The sequence below is a fragment of the Archocentrus centrarchus genome, chromosome 21, assembly GCF_007364275.1.
Source record: "Archocentrus centrarchus isolate MPI-CPG fArcCen1 chromosome 21, fArcCen1, whole genome shotgun sequence".
In the NCBI taxonomy this organism is placed as follows: domain Eukaryota; kingdom Metazoa; phylum Chordata; class Actinopteri; order Cichliformes; family Cichlidae; genus Archocentrus; species Archocentrus centrarchus.
In genome coordinates, this window is record NC_044366.1 from 19,618,270 (window position 1) to 19,639,648 (window position 21,379).

The 21,379-nt window shown below is 39.4% G+C and overlaps 1 protein-coding gene across 1 annotated transcript; it reads right to left on the reverse strand.

Moving 5' to 3' along the window:
* Positions 1-4,841: 4,841 nt before the first annotated feature.
* Positions 4,842-16,598, reverse strand: LOC115801182 (protocadherin-17-like). Its single transcript, XM_030758925.1, has 4 exons — positions 13,885-16,598; positions 12,668-12,726; positions 12,353-12,522; positions 4,842-5,607 (listed from the first exon to the last, which is right to left on the reverse strand). Exons 1-4 carry the CDS (start codon positions 16,351-16,353, stop codon positions 5,030-5,032), a joined length of 3,276 nt encoding a protein of 1,091 aa, XP_030614785.1. The 5' UTR covers positions 16,354-16,598; the 3' UTR covers positions 4,842-5,029.
* Between the last annotated feature and the right edge of the window lie 4,781 nt (positions 16,599-21,379).

Genomic DNA, 21,379 nt, shown 5'->3' on the forward strand with positions numbered 1-21,379 from the left:
ATTGTGAAAATGCCTCCTTTGCTGTCCTGTCAAGTCTGTCCACTGTTATAAAGGAAAAAATAAATTGTGAAAGTGCAGTTGCTTCAACACATGCATATCATTACAGCACTACCTTGAATCCAAATTAAAGCAATCATTACTGAATAGTGAAAGCTGGCAGGTACATTTATTTCCATGTCACTGTGCCTGGTAGAAATTTAACAACACATTAATCAATTTGGTTAACTGTTTGGTTTTTTCTCAGTGTGTTTTCACAAGGGTTTTTACAATCATCTTCTTTGGCCTGTGTAGTTCAGTCACTAAAACAGCTCCATAATCTTTTGAAAAAAACACAATGCTTTTCTGCATCATCAGTACACGAAGATAAGAAGGTTCTACCCAGACACAGTGCGTCGTCTATATTTCATCATTACTGAGTAACATGTAGTTGAAATTTAAAATCCACTGACAAAAAAAAAGCTGTATTGTACTCTCATCCTTGTAACTCAACAACTTTAACAACCCTGACTTGGCACATTGCAGTCAAAATATTTACTTACCTAAAAATGAAAAGACTGACACCCTGATCCATACCGCTACACTAAAAATGCCCACAGTAAGTTTTAGCTAGCCATAAAAATGAAGACACATGGAACAGCTAACCTGACAGGGGGCATGTATAAAGGGGTGGCAGAGTCACCGCCAATTTCATTTTGGGAAGAGTGGCTATCAATATAGTCAATCTGACATTTTCAGTACCATTCTATCTGAGCAGGAACAACAGGAATGAACTACTGTCTTAAAATGAATCTAAGTACATTTATTCACATAGTGAACTGAAGTACAGTTTTGATGTGTCATTGACTTGATCTAAATATTTCTATATTGTGCTAGTTTCTTCTTCTGTGCTGATAGAATTTAAATGGCAATATTTTACTCCCCTGTATTTACCTTAAAGGCAAAGTTACTAAATATTGATATAAAACATAAATACACTGATAAATGAAACAATATTATGACAGATTATACAGTATACTCTAGTGTGGTGTACTACTAATAAGAATATTATATGATATATTACATATTATTAATACTAATTAACCAATGACTGTGAGCCAATAACATAATTTAAATAAAAATAAAGCTGCTTTCAGTTGATGCCTTGTCACAAATGGCCAGCACATTGGGTAACTCTCCATATTTGATTTAGTAGATTTTTAGATGCCTTTCCTGACATGTAAGTAAAACACTACTGTGCAGTACAAAATGATTTCAGTATCGTGAGATGTGCCACTCTTCATCTTATGCTGTGGGCCTGGTCAGACAGTTCTGGGAACTGTACATGTGCCTGACAATTGTGCCCAGTATTTTCTAAGGCAATTCTTAATGCTGATTTCACATCTGATAGTATTTTCTGATATTGCATATTTTCTGATACTATGATACTGCGTAGCTCCGCACCTCGACTGGTTCTTGATTAAAATGGAATTGCCTTCGCGACTCTCTGTATCCTCCAGGAAAACAACAAACCGTCTTTGACACTTTGTTTTTTGAACAAAATAATGAAACATGATATAAACTAGATAACTGTAAATTAGTGAGCTTCAGAGATGAGAGAGCATTTTCCCCTCTTCACAGTTGTTGTACTAAGGTAATTGGCTATGGGGTCATACTGCATTTACCACGTAGATATGAGAGGTTTGTATGTATCTTCTTACCTAACTCCAGGCATGAAAAGGATTTTCCAAAGTTATTCTTTCAATCCAGACTTGAACTAATAAAAATGACAGCAAATTTCTGTTTCGAAAACCAATTAGAGTCATCTTTGGATCATGTCCTATCATGGGACTTTCCTTTTTTATGTTGGAAAAGGGAAAAGGTTGTTTCATTATAACATGAATTACCTCACTATGTATTAGGCTATATAACCTGGTTTTCGAATTAAAATCTCTTTAAGATAAATGCAGTGGCTTCTACTTTGCATTACCTAATGGTGTGCTGTTTAAGCTGTTTATATGCATGTTTGTTTTCTAGGTTTAAAATGCAAATAAACCTAAAAAGCAGTGTTTGAAAATTCAGCCTAAAGGCATGCACGCTGTGTTCAACGACATCACTGAGTTAAAATGAAAACTACACTCTCAATATTGCTTACTGTTGTTTCCCCACCAACAGTTTTCAGCCAAGTGGAACCATCTCCCATAGAATTTAGTGGAGGTGGAAGACAAGCTCTTAATCGGCTGTTATTGAATTATTGAATTAAAAGCTTAAGTACTCAGGGTGAGCATGTCAATTTTTCACAACTGAATGGTACAGTGCTCATTCTATTTTCATTTGAATAGATCATTTGTGTATGTAAAATGTAGAAGAATGGAGGTATTACACATATCAGTTTCATTGTCTGTAATTCCCTTTCACTGTGACTGTAATCATTCTGAGAGACAAGTCATATTCATCCAACACTGCATGCTAGTCCTTAATCTGCATTCAGCTCCCCTCGACAACATAGCACTTTTTGTCAAACAGCTGTACTCTAGCACAGTGTTAATTAAGAAAAGGCTTGCTTCAAAGCAAATTTTGCATAATTATTGCAGAAGTGGAAGTTTAACCTGTATTACATCCTTAAGTGATATAGTGTTCAAAAGTTGGAGGAGTAAGAGTCGCAGCAAATGGTTCAACCCTTTTCCACTTGACATTCTGCTCACCTGTCTTCATCCCCCGTGTTCTGAAACCCTGGGACTGATACAGATAAAATGATGTGATGTTTCTGTCTGTATTTCAATGGGATGAGTTGCTGTGACCCACGCAATCTCCCTCTCAAAGAGTATTTCAACTTATGCAGATGAGCTCATCAGAGCTGCCTGCTGAGATGAGACATCTAGGTCTGGAATTGTGTCAATACCAGCACCAAAACAAATGCAAATCAAAATCCAAATTAATGTGTTTTCCCCGAGGAGAAACTGAGTCGTACTTATAGTCAGCTCTCAGTAGATGACAGGATTCTGTTATCCAGAGCTCATGAAAAACAAGGCATTCTCAAACCGCTCACTGAGCCAGGGTACAAAAGTCAGTGTCTCCAGATGGAGAAACTAAACTAAGTAAAAAGAAGCAAGAGGTTTTTGTGTGATTGTTTTACAGATGAAAAAAAAAAAATAGAAAACATTTCTACATTTTCAGGATTCCTAAGTTTAGTGATCTAACTTGGTAAACATACATCTGTGCTTATACTTAATCTCTCCATATAGAAAATGTCAAGTGAGTTTGTTGGCAGCAGTTTTTGAAAAAAAAAATAGTTACAGCAAAATTTTATTCCCTGTCTTCCACCAGAATGGATAACCAGCAGCCATATTTGGAAAGCAGGAGAGAAATTAGCAAATGGATGGATTGCTGCAGTTTGCCTGTTTGAATATGTCTGCAGACTATGGCCTTCTGTCACTACACCTACCCCTTCTGCACTGGCTTGAATAGTAAATAGTGTACAGTGCATACAAACAGCAAATTTGCACATTTGCTCTTATAATGAGGAAGGGAGCAAATATCGAACATTTTGTACAGTCAGTAAAAAGACTATAGTCCCAGATATTAAACGCCAGTGTTTCCTAACCTTGAAATCTCTGCAGTGAAGATGTTTTATTTGTGCTCGCTGCATAATTCTTTCTTTCTTTTTTGCATATAGTTGCGATAACCTCTAATAGCACTATTTGTTCAATCCTTTGCTGCTGCAATGACCTACTTCCCCCCACAGGGATCATTAAACTTTCATTTTATCTAATCAAAGAATTCGTTACAAAAGTCCTTGCTTGTAACTGCTTGTTACTGCTGAATGTCACTTTCTTTTCCTTTCCTTTCCTTTCCTTTCCTTTCCTTTCCTTTCCTTTTTTTTTTTGATTGTCATGTCTCATCATTTGTCAAAAAACATGCATATTTAACAAACCTATAATCACAAGTAGCCTAGACTGACAGCAGCTCAGATGACTTTGAATATAAAAATATCCCTGGAAATTTATCCATCTCTACCATATGATGATAAATAATAAATAATAAAAGCATTGAGCAGAGGGAGTCAACTCATCTTCTGTTGGGTGCACTAATACACAGTGCCTGTTTTTATTTGCCTTTATTAAATAGAAATGTGTGTAAAATGTCGATTGTGATTTTCTTTAGCAGTTCCTGTGACTAAGATCTTTATTACTGCTAGGTCACATGTGCTGGTATACAGTATATAGCTAAGGTTGGCACATTTGCAGATTCACTAGTGCTATCTGTCATTAACACATATTAAGCACCTTGTAGACATAAAAGCACTTCTCTCACATAAACAAGACAGCTTCAGAAGTTGTCACCAGTCAAAAATAATTGCCTTCCATGCACACACAGTGTATACAAATTTAATAAAATACACAACAAATACAGTGGCCCACATTCACGTGTAAGCTCAGCTTATTTTCACATAAACTGCAGAGAGGACAACAATAAAATTACAAATACATTCTTAAAAAATTGTTTTCAGAGGAACCTCAAATGGTTTTATGAAAAGGGACATTCCCTGTTGCACCACCATTAACAGTTCATAAGACACTTCACTTTTGAATTTAACGTCACTGATATGTATTTCAGTTGCTGCGATATTCAAAGAGATGTTCCTTATACACTAAATGGAGACAGAAAGCTTCACTGTACAAAAGCAGACAGGACTCAATAGCTTAACAGTAGCAATTTGTGCAACAGCCTCACAAAATTGGAGTTTGAAATGTGTAAAATACAGACACCTAAATTGACAGGTACAGTACACTATGAAAACACTTGTAGTCAGGTAAGCACTGATTGCCCCCCCACCCCACCCCCAAACCTTCACAGCAGTCAAAGACACATATTTCACTTGAACACAACAAGTCACAAACTCAAAAAGAAAAGACATACAAAGCAGATGGTTTTTGGTTACAATGCGTGTCTGAACACCTCTGTGGGTCAAATTAAATCAGCTCTTGGTCATTTGATCTGTGATATCATCATCACCCCTGGCAGGTGAGAGAGAATGGGATCGCCTCACCTGTCAGTTACCAGAGTCCCGGGGGTCGAGAGCACAATCTGACCCCCCACACTCCTGGCTGATGACAGAGCTGTGAATGAGACTGCTTGACAGGGACTTAGGCCTGAGCTCACAGGTCAGGTAGGAGGGCTCCTCCAATTCTGTGTGCAGTGGGGAGCACTGGCCATCTGGAGGGCCATAGGCACTGCTGTCTGAACCCCCGTCCCTCTCTTCTTTGGACTCTTGGTTGGCCAAGTCCAGGGGCACACTACTCTTGGTGGGACTACTAGACGCAGATGGACTCTCCTGGAGCGGTGGGCTTAGTGCACGCTGTGATTTTAAGTAAGGTTTGACATTGGCCACAAGGATTGTACTGTCCCGCTGTTCCTTTCCAAACGTGCTGAGCGTTTTTCTGCTGTTGCAGCTGATGGTGCCATAAATCTCTGTCTCTACCATGGCATCCATTCCCACAGGGATGAAAAGGTTGGTGCGATTATCGGCGCTGTCTGCTTGGCTTCCTACCCGTAACTTTGGCATCCAGCATCTGTCAGAATGTCCCAGTGCACGACATTCATCGGTGCAGTGGACTGATTTGTCTTGCTCTGCAAAAACAGTTAAACATTTTGTTATTGGACCCTGCTGAGGTGAGTAAAAAAAACTCTAGAAGATGATGTAGAAGGCATTTGAAGGATGAACGGCAATAAATGAAGCCCCACAAAAAAAAACCAACAAAAAAAAAAACAGATGCAAATTCTGATACTATTAAAATACAACTCATAGCTAAGGCTCATTGTTGATATCAAGTGTGTGTTACCTTGTACATGTCACTAGACACTGTCAGAATAAAATAGCAACAGCAGCCTATTGCAAAAGCTATGTGAGGGTTCAAATTTAGCAGTGCATGTTTTTCATTCTAAAAATTGCTCACACTGCATCCTTAAAGTAGTGATGTACAAAAATGTCATATAAAAAAATAAAAGTTCATTTTACTCATTTCTTTTTTCGTTATTGTACCAAACGAATGATTCGTCCTATATATGAAATCTTTTCCCTCTCCTGTTCTCAACAACCTGTGTAGGTGTTTCCTGGAAAATATCATCTGGTGCAGAGGAAGTGATGTTGTTTTCATTTACATTTCCATCAGAAGACATTTGTGTGAAACAAACAAAAAGAAAAAAAAAAACAACTCCGAATTTGCATGACTGCATTTGGCATTTCTGACCAGAAAGTTTTGAAACATTCGGTAGCTGGGATGTTGTTCGACACAGTGCAGGCTCATTATTTTCATTTTTGTATATTTTTCTAAAGCTTCAAATGATAAGATTTTTTGGGAGGAAGTTCAAAAACTGTCAGATTAATACTAGAATATGTCCAAGTCAGTGGATTTTAGTTTAATTTTGGAAATGCCATTTGACCTTGAGTACTTCTAATTATTTTAAAGGACTCTGGTGCATAGCCAGGAGCTCATCGGCACATTTTTCATTTTTTTAGTCGATGCATATCGTGAACTGAGCTGTACTGTGAACAGTTGTGGATCTCTGCTATAGTAAATAGCCATCAACAAGCTCCCTAAACAACTGTTTTTGGACATATGTTAAAATATAGATTAATAAGCTTCTTTTAAAATGCCAAACAATAAGTTTAAATATAGTCCAGATGGAAAGTATTAAGTAGTGGTGATTTAAGTGGTCCACTGGTTATTGCATGACTGTAGTAGATTCTACTGGATTGGCTGATGCTGCACACCACACCACAGGAGTATGCAACATGTTCATGATATTAAATATCAGCAACAGAGGAGAAACAGGCGAGGCTCTATATCTGGGTTGTAAATCCATCGTTTACATTTCACACCACACCCAATCCTGGAGGGGTACAATAAGCACACAGAAAGCAACACGTACCACTGAGCCAATTTCCACGGTGTAATGATGTAGAAGGTGTTATTTTTTCTGACGCCATTACACTTTGCTATTGAAATTAATTTTAACAATGATGCAATGAGATGTTTTGCATGTAGTGGCATGAATAAAAATGTCAAACACGTCTTTGTAAATTGGCGGCAAATCCTAGTTTTCACTCATTTGTTATACATGAAGATGAAACTGCAATTTCATCTGTAAACCTAATATTTCAAAGAATCCTCCGATTGTTCTGTTGACTGATTAAACTGCACTCTAATAAATACGTTTTCAATTGTTGGGATAACTTTGATGTTTTAAAGGCACCCTTTCACTAAACAAGCAAAGAAATGCAAACAATGAACTGATTTGTATGTGATTAAATATTTTGATGTTGTCCATTCCAGAAAGTTGATTCCGTTCAGCTGGATATGGTGTTTTCTGCTGTGTCCAGATAAACAGATTCCACTTCCTGGGATTTCCTTACCTGGATGATTGAGAATGCATCAAGATATAGATGTACACTTTTTGCTAAATATGTCAAAAACATTCATACAGATCGGCGTGTCTCAATACAGGACACAAACACTGCTAGTACAATCCTTAAATATATTATGTTAAATTGTCACATCAGTCCTCTTTCATGAATAAAAAACACTTTTCTGTGGAAAAAAATTCCAATCAATAACTACAATATTCAACTCAAATTGCTTGATGCTACCCCTGATCAGCTAGATAAGACTTCTCTAACTTGCTCACATGCCATTCTGTGGAGCAAATGAGTAACCCTGAATGAGGCACTTGATCTCATTTTGAAACCTGGCTCTGATGAGGATGGGAATACACAGCCTGGAACAAGAGGAAGCTCCACATGAATGGGCTCATCCTAGAAGAAGTGGAGAGATCCTCCCGTTCAAAGGACGGGAGGATCACTATCACCTTCCACATAAACTGGTCTCAACCAATTTGCTGGAGGATACTGAACCCAAAAGAGGAAGTTCAAAATAAAAAAAAAGATACCTTCTTAATGCCAAAACCCCCAAGAGCAGTAAAAAGCAGCACCATGTGCCACACAGGCAGTGGAAAGCTCATTTGCAAAGTACATGCCACAATTATCACATACCGCTGCTCAAGTATATGAACACCAACACACCCACACATAGCCATAGGATATAATGGAACTGTTATTTATAAGGACTGGGCAGATTTAAATGGGGTTGTTAATTTACATCAGAAGTGTTTTACAGATTCAATGCTTGCAAGAACGTTGAAGGGAAAGATTTTTACTTTTTTTTCCCTCAACAAAATGTTAAAATGGCTTTAAATGTGTTACACTTCTGAGCAACAGACATTTCTTTGTAACACTGTGTGTTTTATGTGCAATGTAAAGCGTTCGGGAATAATAGGTGTAATTTTGAATCATGTAATCTCCTAATTGTATATGAGATGTGACTTTTTGTCTTTTTGTATAGGCCAATTTTTCCTTCACATTGAGGTTTTTTTAGACAAAGATCTCACATCAAAATGAGCATAAACACAGACCTTGCAGAGTTCACTCAGTGAAAAAACTACCTTTTAACTTTGTATGCTGCTTTTACGCTCTGCTGCTATACCCAGCTAGATAAACACACCAAACATTATATTTATATAAAGGATGTTCAGATGTGAGAAGCGTTTTCTTACTCTGAGAAGAATTAAACCAGTCAGTGCATAGTCTATGTACATTTTAAAAGTTACACATTGGCACAGTCTTAGATTTTTCTAATAATCAGTTCTGAAACTGCTACATGTTTGTTACTCTTGGATCCAAATAAGCTTTAAATGCTTTGGGAATTTACACTGAACATGCTTTTCTCAAATCAAAAGAATCATCAGGATATGATCAACAGTGCTTTAACAATTTTTTTAAGTTATAGCTGGCCTGTCCGATGTTAGCGAACCAACAGAAAACTTAGTGATTGTACTTAAAGGTAGATAAGCGGTAGAAATTAAGTCTTTTGTTGCTATTAACATTAGTACTGATTCAGTACCTTTGAAAACACAAGTGCACGCTGACAAGTCCCGTTACTTTTAGATTTACAAAAAGAAATTTAACTTCTGGGTTTCAGACTGTATTTTTGCCCTCTCGTACCGGAGGTTATAAGAACTTATGTCACATTCTTAGCATAAACTATTATGGTGCTTTGTGAGGATTCAAAATATGCATTTGAGCTCAAAAAGCATCTTACATGGGAGAACTAAATTATGGCTTTGATTTGGCATAACTGCAGCACAGATCCTGTATATTGTAAGTGCTATACGCTTTGATGCATCTACAACCCAGATTACAGTTCTGTGCCCCGTGCATTTGTGTTTCTCCGTCTTCTTTCCAGTGCCACAGAGAAAAGTATTTTTTATGCACAGATACACAAGGCCAGAACAATAAGCATAAGCAAGGAGAAGCAGGGAGATGCTGAATTCATTTCCATGCTGCCTATCACCAATACAGAGGAGCGAGCAGATGATGCTGATGCAAAAGGATGTATGTACTTAGAAGGTACAGCAACAACAAAGTGAGGTATTTTTGCAGCTTGGCGCTATTGTGTGATGCTAGAAAACCCAGAGTAATTGAAGGACATGCTTATATTATATAAGATTAAATTCTTATGTAATAATACTTTTCATTATAGGCTCACTACCGACCAGCATGTAAACAGTGAATACATGATTAACAACAAGCTTTGGTGTAGTTTTAAGTAGATATGGGGCCATATTAAAGTGTTTATAGTATTAACAGCACTTCTCCTGTAAAGACAATTAAGAATATTAAATTGTTTATGATACCACAATTATGATATGACTGTGTTTTGCTATATTTCAATCCACTGTCTGTTAAGGCACCAGTGCCCACAAGAGGAGTTATAGAGAAAAATAGGCATATTAATAAACACTTGTAGTGTATTAGAAGCCATATATTAAGTGTTTATACACTTGTAGTGTATTAGAAGCCATATATTAAGTGTTTATACACTGTATATAAACACTGTGTAAACCCTTTTTTGTGCATTTATATAATTCTTTAAAATCCCACTTTTATTGTCCTGCACTATAGGTTTTTCTGTAACTCACATAACTAGGCACACTAGCTTGCAATTTTTTTTTATTTTTTTATTTTTGGAGTACTGCTAGCTGTTGTAGAATTTTTGTTGTTTAAAGCAGACTAAATGAAGTGGGAGTGCCTTCATCTGCTCTGCCTGCTCTCCATTTTGCATTTATCGCTGAGCAAAATGTTGTTAAATGCTTGCTCTGAAATGACAGAGCACCTTCATGTATTCTGCTGTCGCATTTACACAGCCACATAACAGAAACATGACAAAGTGACAAATAGCTGTGATCTTATGGGCAACTGTAGAATGCAACAATAATGTGTTCTCAAAAACAAAGAAACTGCCTGCCCATTATAAATAGAATCAGAGAAAGCATAGCAACATACCCACTGTGCATCTGGTGTCTGTGAGAGTGAATAAATATTCAGAGTGCATGATGGTGGAAGCTGCACAGGTGCATATATTACCTGTATCAAAGCAGCCAGGAGACTAGAGGGATGGTAAAGGTAAAGACATAAAAGCAATACTACTTAACCCGCAAGCTTTTGTGTTGGTGCATTTGGAACTAAAATTCTGAGGTGTCTCCATTTTGGATAATAGCACTATCTTGTCTAAATCTGCAAAACAGTGGCTTTGTTGTTCAATAAATGTACCTGCATGTTTGTGTGGTGTGTGTTTGTGTGTTTGTGTGTGTGCGAGAGAGAGAGAGAGAGAGAGAGAGAGAGAGAGAGAGAGAGAGAGACAGAAGGAGTATGTGGGTTGGAGGGTGTTTTTGTGTGATCAAGTCTAAGGAATAATGCATAATGTAGACCTTCCATTTTGTAGTCTGCAAACAGTGACACCATTTAATGTTCAACTGACCAACCCCAGGAGAGAGAACAGGGTTTAATCCAACCATTAGTTTTACCTTTTAACTACATTCCTCACAAGCAAACACGGAAGCCATTAGCAAAACATGTTGATATTAAAAGCGAAGCCCGGCTTCATCGCTTTTCTCTTATCTTACAAATGCAGGTCTATAAATTAACTGACATTCCCGTCAAGAAAGTGTCAGTGCTGCACTTGTAAGTATTCAGTTTTGCATGTACAAAACATCTCCTTCAATTTCTCTTCATGTGATTGGCCTTAGAACTTGGGTTGAATCAGATTCAGATATGTGCTGCAAAAAAAAAAAAAAGTGATTGAATTTACACCTCCCACAGAGTCAAGTTTGGTCTATCATAATTCCTCATAGCATGCACACACACACACACACACACACACACACACACACACACACACACACACACACACACACACACACACACACACACACACACACACACACACACATACTCACACATATATAAAAGTGAGATAGATCGAGAGAGAGAGATTCGCACATCCTTTTGGCAGCCGCAAGAGTGTTTCCATCTCTGCCCTCCTGAGTATGCTGCAAACAAACAGTACATAGCAATGTAAATGGTGTGGAAAGTACTGCACAGGGACATGATGACCACAGCCATTCTCTTCCAAGGCGCAGACAAGGAAATGAGAAACATCACCACTTCACTCAAGTCCCCCATTATCTTTTATCTTACCACTGAGAGTTGCTCTCATATTTTCAGTTTATATCCACAATAGCTAAATATATCAGACCCTATCAGGTCAGCCAGGTTGAAACAGATTGACAGTCATCTATGATTATACTCCTGGCAGTGCCGATCGTTTCAGATTTGTGAAATAAAATTTAACATTTCTATTTTCAGTTGGAAAGCAGGCTCCTCTCAAAACAGTGTAACCACAGCAAAACCAATAACAGCTGAGAAAGTCTCTCCAAGCACAAGGTGGAAACACTCTGTCATGTTGCACCATAAATATCTGTCATTTGCACTGCAAGTGCCGATCATGCTTTCTTGTCTCTGTCATCTTATTCAAGACATGTATGTGACAAACCTGTGTTAAAATAATGACATGATCAAAAGAGACACCTACGGAGGTACACTTTGCCATGCATATGAGAAGGTTTGATATCTAAATCAGACAGAAGATGTTTGCAGTTTCTACCTTCAGCCAAGGAACTCTTTTATCCTTTTAAACTACCATCTACATTCCTCTCTGGTGCCTTCATGTCATCTTTGAAACAGGCTCAGGCCGCATGCAATATAAAGTGGAACAAAGTAACACTACCTGGAACGAAGTAACACTGCATCTAATAACAGTTCAGCTTGTTGCTGGAAGACGTGGCTGCTTTGGCTGTACCTCGAAACTGGTAGCACCCCACTTAAAGATCAGTGAGCCGTATTCAAGTTCCCACTGGATAAACTATAAATAATGTCTAGTGCAAGAGTCAGATAGGCATCTTCAAGATGTCCACTCACCCTGCTCGAAAGGCTGGCCATTAACTGCTGTTGCTTTCATCTTGAGGGCCTCCCTGGCAGACGTGTCGCAGTGTGAGCCTTTATTAGTATCCTGGTCACTATCAGCTTGGTCACTATCACCATGGCCACTGTCTCGGAGGCTTGCTCGTTCTGCATCCTTAAATGTTGAGCTGCAGCAGAACAGAAAGAGGACAAAAAACAAAAAAACCTTAACTTACCTCTTAACTCCTGTTTGATAGCCATAGTCAGCTGGTTTGATACAAAAGTGAAGAAGCTAAATGCACTGGTCAGGGTGTTTTTGGCTAGTGCTCTTACCTTTGAACAAATGGCTGCCTGCTGCCAGCATAATTGGGCTCTGAGGGAAAATTTTCAGTCTAGAAATGAAAGGAAAATAATATTTTGCATTGGCCATGTTAAAGTTTTCATTGACAGCCCAAGTAACATGAGATTAAGACAGGAAAAGAAATTCCCTTATCCTGCTTTTAGACCCTAATATCATCACTCTAGCACCTGAAAGATATCAATAAAATCTGCTGAGCAACTGGCAGTGACGACAGCATGATATGAACAAATCTCCATTGTGACCATATGCACTCTCCTTGGCAAGGCAAAGAGTTAAGCATTAGCCACTGTCATCAGCATCCTTTTCCCCCTATCTTGACAATAATGTGTTTGTGTTGATCACACCCACATACTCTAGTGACTGGTGACAGTGCCAGGCCTTGTCATCTGCGTTATCATCTCCAAATGAGACTGTCTGTGAGACTGTCCTAGATATTTACATCGTTTACAAGAGATAATTCTGCTGTGCTAAACAGCACTACAAGCCTATGCTGTCAAATTAGCATGTTAGCTGGCTCGTGTATTCAACCCTGCCATCTCTACAAGGCATGGCTGGACCCTATTAATGGCCTTATCGTGCCAACTTTGGATACGGGCGGGTGGATCTGGCCCATATTTGCGGGGAGCGAAAAATGCGATTGTAAGGTTATGCTGTGTGCATCTCGCTGTCTGGTGCACATTGGTTCAGTAATGTGATCGGACAAGCTGCTCAAACACCTGTCCAATCCCACATTTCAGGCGAGGTTTTGTTTTCACTCTATAGCAGCAGATCTGGCAGGGTCACAGCAGCCTTGTTCAAGACTCACACTGTTTGCATGTCTAACTGTGAGTGCATTCTGATTATGAAGACCAGCTATACCATTTTCCAAGAGAGGACTTAAAATTGAGCAATTTTGAAATGATTCTCAAATACAGACATGAAAAAAAACTCTCTTTAGTTAAATGCCATTTGAAGAACATGAATATGATTCAACAGTAAGCTGCCACATCACGCTTTATATCCAGAGAATTATTCAGAGTATCATAACAGGGAGAGAAAAAGTGAAAATAATGATGTCTGCTCACAGTGACAGAGTTTCTCTTTTTTCAGTCGATTACTTTTCTTTTGTCAGATCAGTATGGCTAAGCAGTGTGTACAGATAAGCAAGAATAAAGGGCAGATAAAGAACACAGTGCAGCAGCATCCTTACCTGTATCACTGACATCCTATTCGCTGGAGTGTCTGTGCTAAGCCCGGCAAAGCTAGAGTGGCAACCTGCCCTGGGGACTGTCAGGCTGTTTGGGGTGGTTTTCAGGTACATGACCTCTGACCGGGGCAGTGTGAGTGGCAGGGGGCTCTGGTAGTCAAAACAAATTGGCGAGGTGATGAGAGACGGGCTGCTCACCACATTCATTCGACTCGCAGAATCTCTCTCCTCCATCTCACTTTGAACCAGCATGATGTCACTCTTGTTGATCCGTTTCTTTTTTCCCTTCCCCACTGGAGGATTGGAGTACTCAGCCATGCGGCAGTTATAATTCCCAGTCTCCTTATCTTGATGCTTGGACTTGACAGCGATGGCGGTCATGACTGCTAAGAGCATGACAGAGATAATGCAGAGGGTAACTATGAGGGGCAGGGACACATCCCAGTGCTGCTGTTCCCCACTCGCGCTGGAACCCCCTCCTGTTGCTGTTTCTGTGTTCGCCTTAATGATCAGCTTAGCCACGGCAGATAAGGGGGGCTTGCCATGGTCAGTTACCTTCACCACCAGCTCAACCACTGGGGCGACCTCCTCCCAAAGAGCATGGGCAGTTCTGACCTCTCCTCCCACTGGATCCATTTCAAACAGGTGGTCATCATTTCCTTCTGTGATCTCATAGGTCAAATGCCCACTTTCTCCATGGTCATGGTCCACTGCTTTCACTGTAGCCACAATGTATCCAATCCCTACATTCCTAGGCACTGGGATTTCCGCTGTATCATTTTGCAGAAGGGGTAAAATAATAACTGGGAGATTGTCATTGACATCAAGAACACTGACTCTAACTGTAGAAGTGCTCTCCATGTGAGGTGATCCTCCATCTTTAGCCTGAACTTTGAACTCAAACGATTTTGTTTGCTCATAATTAAAAGAGCGGGAGGCATATATGGCTCCATTGGTGGGATTAACAGACACATAAGTGTACACTGAAACATCTCCTATATGTGATGGCAGAATGGAATATGTTACTGTTCCATTTCGACCCACGTCTGGGTCGTGGGCCAGAACAGAGCCCAAATACTCCCCTGGGATGTTGTTCTCAGGCACCTGTAGCACATACACCGCTTTTGTAAAGCGTGGTGCGTTGTCATTCTCATCCAAGATTTTTACAGTAAATGACCTAGTGTAATTCAAAGAAGGGATCCCATTATCTCTCGCTACTATTGTTACATTGTATTCATCTTTCATTTCCCTGTCCAGAGGTCTATCTGTGAGCAGCGTATAAAAATTATCATTGTTTTCTTGTAGTCTAAAAGGTACATTTCCTAGCACCCGGCACTGAAGTTGACCGTTACGGCCAGAGTCTTTATCTGTCACTCTGACCAGCGCTATGACAGATTCTGGAGGTGCTGCCTCACTGATGGCTCCCTGCCGGACAGAAACAAAACTAATTATTGGTGAGTTGTCATTTTTGTCAAGCACTTTGACAGTAATTTTACAGTGGCCTGGTATCGGGTTGGGCCCCAGATCCTTAGCCTGCACATCAAACTCTATGATTGGATTCTCTTCATAGTCAATCTCTCCCTGGACCTTGATGACGCCAGTATTGGGGTCGATGGAGAACAAATCTTGTATTCGCTCAGATGCATATCCAGTGAAGGAATAGACCACCTGCCCGTTACTCCCCTCATCCTGATCAGTGGCGTTCAAATCTATAAGTACTTTTCCAGGGGGAGAATTCTCTGGAATCTCTAAAACATAAGAGGATTTTTCAAAAACCGGGCTATTGTCATTCGAATCAGTCACTCTGACGTTGATCTGCATGGAGCCTGATCTTGGATACTCCCCTCCATCTATTGCTGTGAGAAGAAGGGTGTGATGACTCTGATCCTCCCTATCCAGAGGTCTCTGAACCACCAGCTCCGGATATATAGTCCCATCACCTCTCACTTTTAAATCCAGAGAAAATGTATTGTAATCATCTCTTGTGACCTGGTAGGTCTTTATCCCATTTTCCCCAGAATCTGAGTCATGTGCTATAGTGAGAGGGAAGCGTGTCCCAGCGGCTGCGTTTTCTGAAATATCAATATTGACATGATCTGAAGGGAAACTGGGCGAGTTATCATTTATGTCCTGTATATCAATCTTGATCATGCATATTTCCTTGTCATTTGCAAACACTTCCATGGACAGCTGGCACTTTGGGTTGCGCCTGCATAATGTCTCCCTGTCAATCCTTTGTTTGGTGAAGATTAGTCCACTCTCCGGGTCAACATCCACCAGATGTGGTGCTGAATTCTCCAGTACTCTGAAGTTAGATTTTTTCCCTCTCTCCATGGTCCCATATCCGGCATCTTTTGCTATATTACCTATAACAGTTCCAGGTCCTTGCTCCTCCGGGACAGAATAATTTAGATTTTTCAGTGTCAGGGCTTTAACCCACAGCAGAAAGAAAACGGGTACAGAGAGACGCATCCCTTCAACCTGATATGCAGTAGTGGCAGACAGAAAAAAAAAAAAAGAAGGGAAAAAAAATCCTCGTTGACTTTCAACCTGTTGATTACGGCAACCTAGACTACTAAACCCGAACCCGGCATGTGGTTGACGCCGATCTCAGGCTAATTAGGTACTAAATCGATGCGTGAACCGCCACCTCTTTTTAAATTGGTATTTTAACCTCTTTCATATGCAGCACGGCTACGATGAACTCTTTCTGTAAACAAAGATGACCGCCCGACGACACCTGATGTATGAATTAAATATCAAATTCAACATAGTGTACGAGAAATGCTTTGCTTTTTTTTTTGTTGTTTTTTTTTTTTTTTTTTTTTTTTTCCTCACGGGGGGACTTAATGAATAATCGATGACTATAAAGTATTAATATTCCCTCTTGCATCCAAGGTTAAAGCGCTTGAATCTCTCTGGTGAAGGTTAGACCGTAGCTTACAAAAGCGCATTGCCCTCATGCGACATCTACACCTAGGCTACAGCAAATTCTGACATGCCCGTTCAAAATGCAGCATTGGCCGATGTTACCATTCGCAATGCATTTACTTTTTTCCCTGTGCGGCACACTGTTGCATATGGGTTCTGCTCGTGTAGCATATACAGCCTACCCATGCCAGAAAGTAGAATAAAAGCAGGCTATAGAGCTGTTACTCCTGTCCAACCTTTTGTGTTCCCGTCATTCAAGAGCATCTATAGCACGGCTGCGACTTTTGCCCGATGATTGTCCTATAATCAGTCCAGTAATCCCATAATCCAGTCCAATTGGACCCAGTGCTCTCGCATCCTTCATTCGGACAATGCTCATCTGCACTGCCCCCGTAAACGTTGCCAGAAAATGCAAAAAAGGCTGCTGGAAGATTTCAGATAATCAAAATTAATCGCTTTTCCTGCGCTCAGTTCTCTCCGCGTCAACTGTTGAAACCTGCTCCCTTCACAGTGTGCTGATCTGCCCGGAATCCTCTCGACGCCTTTATAACAGACTCCGGTGTAGGTTGTTTCTTGGTGCATTTAACATAGTTTCTGATCGTCTTCCAGCAAATGAGTGAACAGTGACAGATCTTGCCTTGGGGGTTTCTCCAATAGGTCTGGCAAGATCGCATGAAGAAGGGCTGTTCTAGTGCTACGTGATTCATTTACTGATGTGCGCGCACAGAGCAGCAGCATCAGAGGGAAAACGTGCTTGTGGATGTTGCTCCTAATACATGTGGAAGTGAACTGGGGATTATGAAAAGATAGGTGAAATGTGTTTGGCTGCGAGCTAGTAGAAGTAGTGAGGACTTGACAAGTGATCATTTTTAAGGTGAAGTGGATCAGATGGCCAACATGGTGTGGAAAATGTAAAATTAAAGTTGATAATGTTTAAAGAATAACCAGGGTTCTTCCCCTCACAGTGCCATGTTCTTGGTGTCACTGAACATCTTTAGATATTCAGAATTAAAGATTCATATTAATAATTGAAAATAGCAGGCTGCCACCTGTCTCTTGCATTGTACCTTGTTGTCATTAGTTTTGAGAAAATCTAACCATGAGATAAAATAAGAGACAGACTGTGGGTGTTTTCAGGATTATCTCTGCAAAGGACATAAGAGAACTGCTTATTCCTCTGGAAAAAAAAAAGGCTTATTTCACAGCTCAAATATCACAGCTGTTGGTATAACCTGCCTTCTGCATCTATCACACTTGCTTTCAATAGCCTATCCACATCAATCTCATATCTCATATGGAAAAGATGGATTGACATTTAGTTCACTCAGCATTTCAACAATATGACATTTGCATTTTTTTTTCTCACTTGACCAAATCTTGGTGACGTATGAGGCTCCTTGGTGATGCAGGTACCATATGAGAGTCATTCTGAGAGGAAGCTGTGTCAACTAGTGTGGCCTGGTTTCTCATTTAATTCCATGTTGCCCAGGATCTAAATCAACCTTGAGTTGTCCCTGAGTTCATTTTCATTGTCTGAAACATGGCTGCTTTCCTCCTCTGGGGAGCATCAACTTTGCCTGGCCAGGGTGCAGCCTGCATAAATTGGCCATTTCTGCAGGTAAGAGATAAGGACAACAAAGGGAAACTAATTATCATTCAGTCTATGTTAAAACCTCAGGAAAGAACTGCTATTGACAAATGTGTGTGCATTGTCACAGTCATACCATTTAATATGATCTGAACTCTGAATGAGAGGGTGGTTCATATCCATAATAAATGGGCCACATCCTAATGTGAGGCTTTGGCTGCCTTGTTCTTACAGAAGCTCATGACTTTGTCATGGATAACTTTCTCTAATGAGACCGCTGCACCTGCCCTAGAGTATGAACCATGATCTCTGCTGCTTTACTGGCAGTAAAAACACATGGATGCATCAGTTGATTTATGACAAACTGGTTTCTACCTGAAAATTTTTGCTGCTATAAAATCATACCTGTTGTATTCCACCGGGGTTGAAATGACAAAACAGTTCTCATTTACACATACTTGTAATATCTTGGCGTCTCTTTGATGTCATTCGCTTACCACTCTGCACAAGCATGATTAGAGGTGAGATTAAATTGTTTATCATTCTGTTTTTGCTCCCGTTGCTGGTTGCACCGCTCTTCAAGCTGCACACTGGAATACCGATGGTGGTGAGTGGGAATGATGATCAAGTCAGTGAATCTTGGTGCAGAGTAAACAAAAGCAAAATCAAGTTCTTCAAACAAATTTCTCCATGGGACATTTTGCAGACACAGTAATTACACACATGACAGAACATGCATGGCGAAGGTCACAAACTGTTCAGCAGGGACAGCACATCTATTAGCGATAAGGAAAAAGTTAGAATAACAGCAATTATGATTGTCAATATAAACACAGAATAGTGATGTGCAGTACTAAATATTAATCTGATTGCAGCACTATACTGCAATAAAAGGAAGTCTGTATTTCTGAAAAGTTTCTTAAGCTTGCTATTATGTGTCTTTTACTGTGTAATAATGATCCATATCCTTGCATAATCGATGTGTCATGATTCTAAAGCAGAGTACCCATCTTAAAGGGACAGTTCATTCATGCACCAAAAACTCTTTCCCCTATACTTGTATCCACTCATGCAGAAAATCTTAGTTTTATGTGTCAAGATTTTGAGGAGCCTGTCTCTGAAACTTCTGCTGCCAACATATTACAAAAAAAAAAGTTGTACTGAAACACTGAAACTGAATTTCAATGTACCTGCTGGAGGGATTAAAAGAAAATCTATTTTGTACATTCTGCACAACATGATACCCACATCTTAAGGCGGTAGTTCTCAAACTGAGGGACAAGCCATATTTGTGGGGTGTAGGCCTACTGTTAGTGGGGTGTGGCTCAGCAGAGTGAAACTAAAATATGGTGGTGGTTATGTAATGGACATGCAAGGATAAAAAGAAGAAAAGGGAATAGTTCCTTCATAAAAATGAATTTGGATGAAATCAAAGGGTGATTAACCCACTGAAGGGTACCTCTAACCCTAGGCAATATGTATGTTCTCCTGTGTCCTAGCTATATGCAAACAAAGAAGAAAAAAAAAAAACATTCTAGCTGACACGCATCGAAAACTGTTCACATTTTTTTTTTCAAAAAAAGTCAATTTTGCCTTTCTTCAAAACATCAGTTTGAGGTAGGATCATTAATAATCCCTCTTTGACCAGCACATTGTTAATGGGAAGATGCTTTTCTGTGACATTTTTTGTGTAATTTTCTTTGCTTAGGTGCTTCGACCACCCCTAAACAAATTCCGTTTGCTTCAGTTCAGTAAAGGTAGCTGCGGACATCTTGGAACTGCAGCAAATAAAATAAACATTATCTGCATGTGCATCCAGTCATGTCTCACTTTCATTTATTCAGTGTTTGCACTCTTCTTAAAGGATAAGTCTGGCCATATTCGATATTTTTCTTCACAACAAATCCTACAAAAAGACCAAATCCAACAATAACAATAAAATACTCTGACTGACAAGTGGTGCCTGGAATATATGAGGTAAGGACCAGTAGAAAGATGGCTCAAAGCACAGGACTTTGACTCTGGAGAGGTTTGCATCCTGAGCCCCATCTGTGATTAGACTAAGGCAAGATTAGGAAAAGACTGTGGTCTCATTTAATGTTGATAACTACAGTCACTGTCAACTCATTCTGTATTAAGATATGACTGGAACTTACCCTAACCTTAACCATGTGCTGTCAGTGCCTAAACGGAACCATACCAAAGTTTAATAACATTGTAATTAATTATAGCTGTATTTGACATGCTAATAAATGCACTGTCAGCAAACATTTGACTAAAATGTTATGTATCAACATTTTTGTAACTTGCCAAATACCTTAGCTAACAACATTTCCTTATTATGTTAATAGAATATGTAATTGGGGCAGCTTTACATTTCCTTCAAAACATATTAACATATTTGCTGCTGCAACTTGTTTAAATACAGTTTCATAGGAGACAGGGTTGACACTGTTGCGCTGGGTGGCATGTTCCTTCATTAAGATTAACATGGGAGCTGTTGTTTATTTTTAGTCCCATGTACACAAGCTGTCATAATTCACTGGCATACCAAATGTGCATTAATCTGCAGCTGAAAATAGTCTCCAAGAAATGTCCTATTTGCCAACAAGTCTCCCAACCTAAACAGCCATATAGGTCAGCTGTTTCTACCCAGTGATATGACCCATAAGAGAATACCTGAGGCAGAAGAAATGCCACAGATAAATTGTCAACAACCATGGCTGGAAAAAAAAACAAAAAAAAAAAAACATGTACCAGTGCTGTGGTGAAGGTCTGGTTATTTTTAATTACTTTTCAGATTAGCTTTAATTCAAACCATCATCTTTTCAGGCATGCAGGTACTTATTTTCAAATTAGTCTCTTGTTTTTTATCTCAACCATGAAAGAGCAAGGCTTGGTTAAAAAAAAAAAAAAAAAAAAAAAAAGCTTCTCTTAAGGGTTAGAGGACTTTCATCATTGCTTAAAGAAACAAGATGG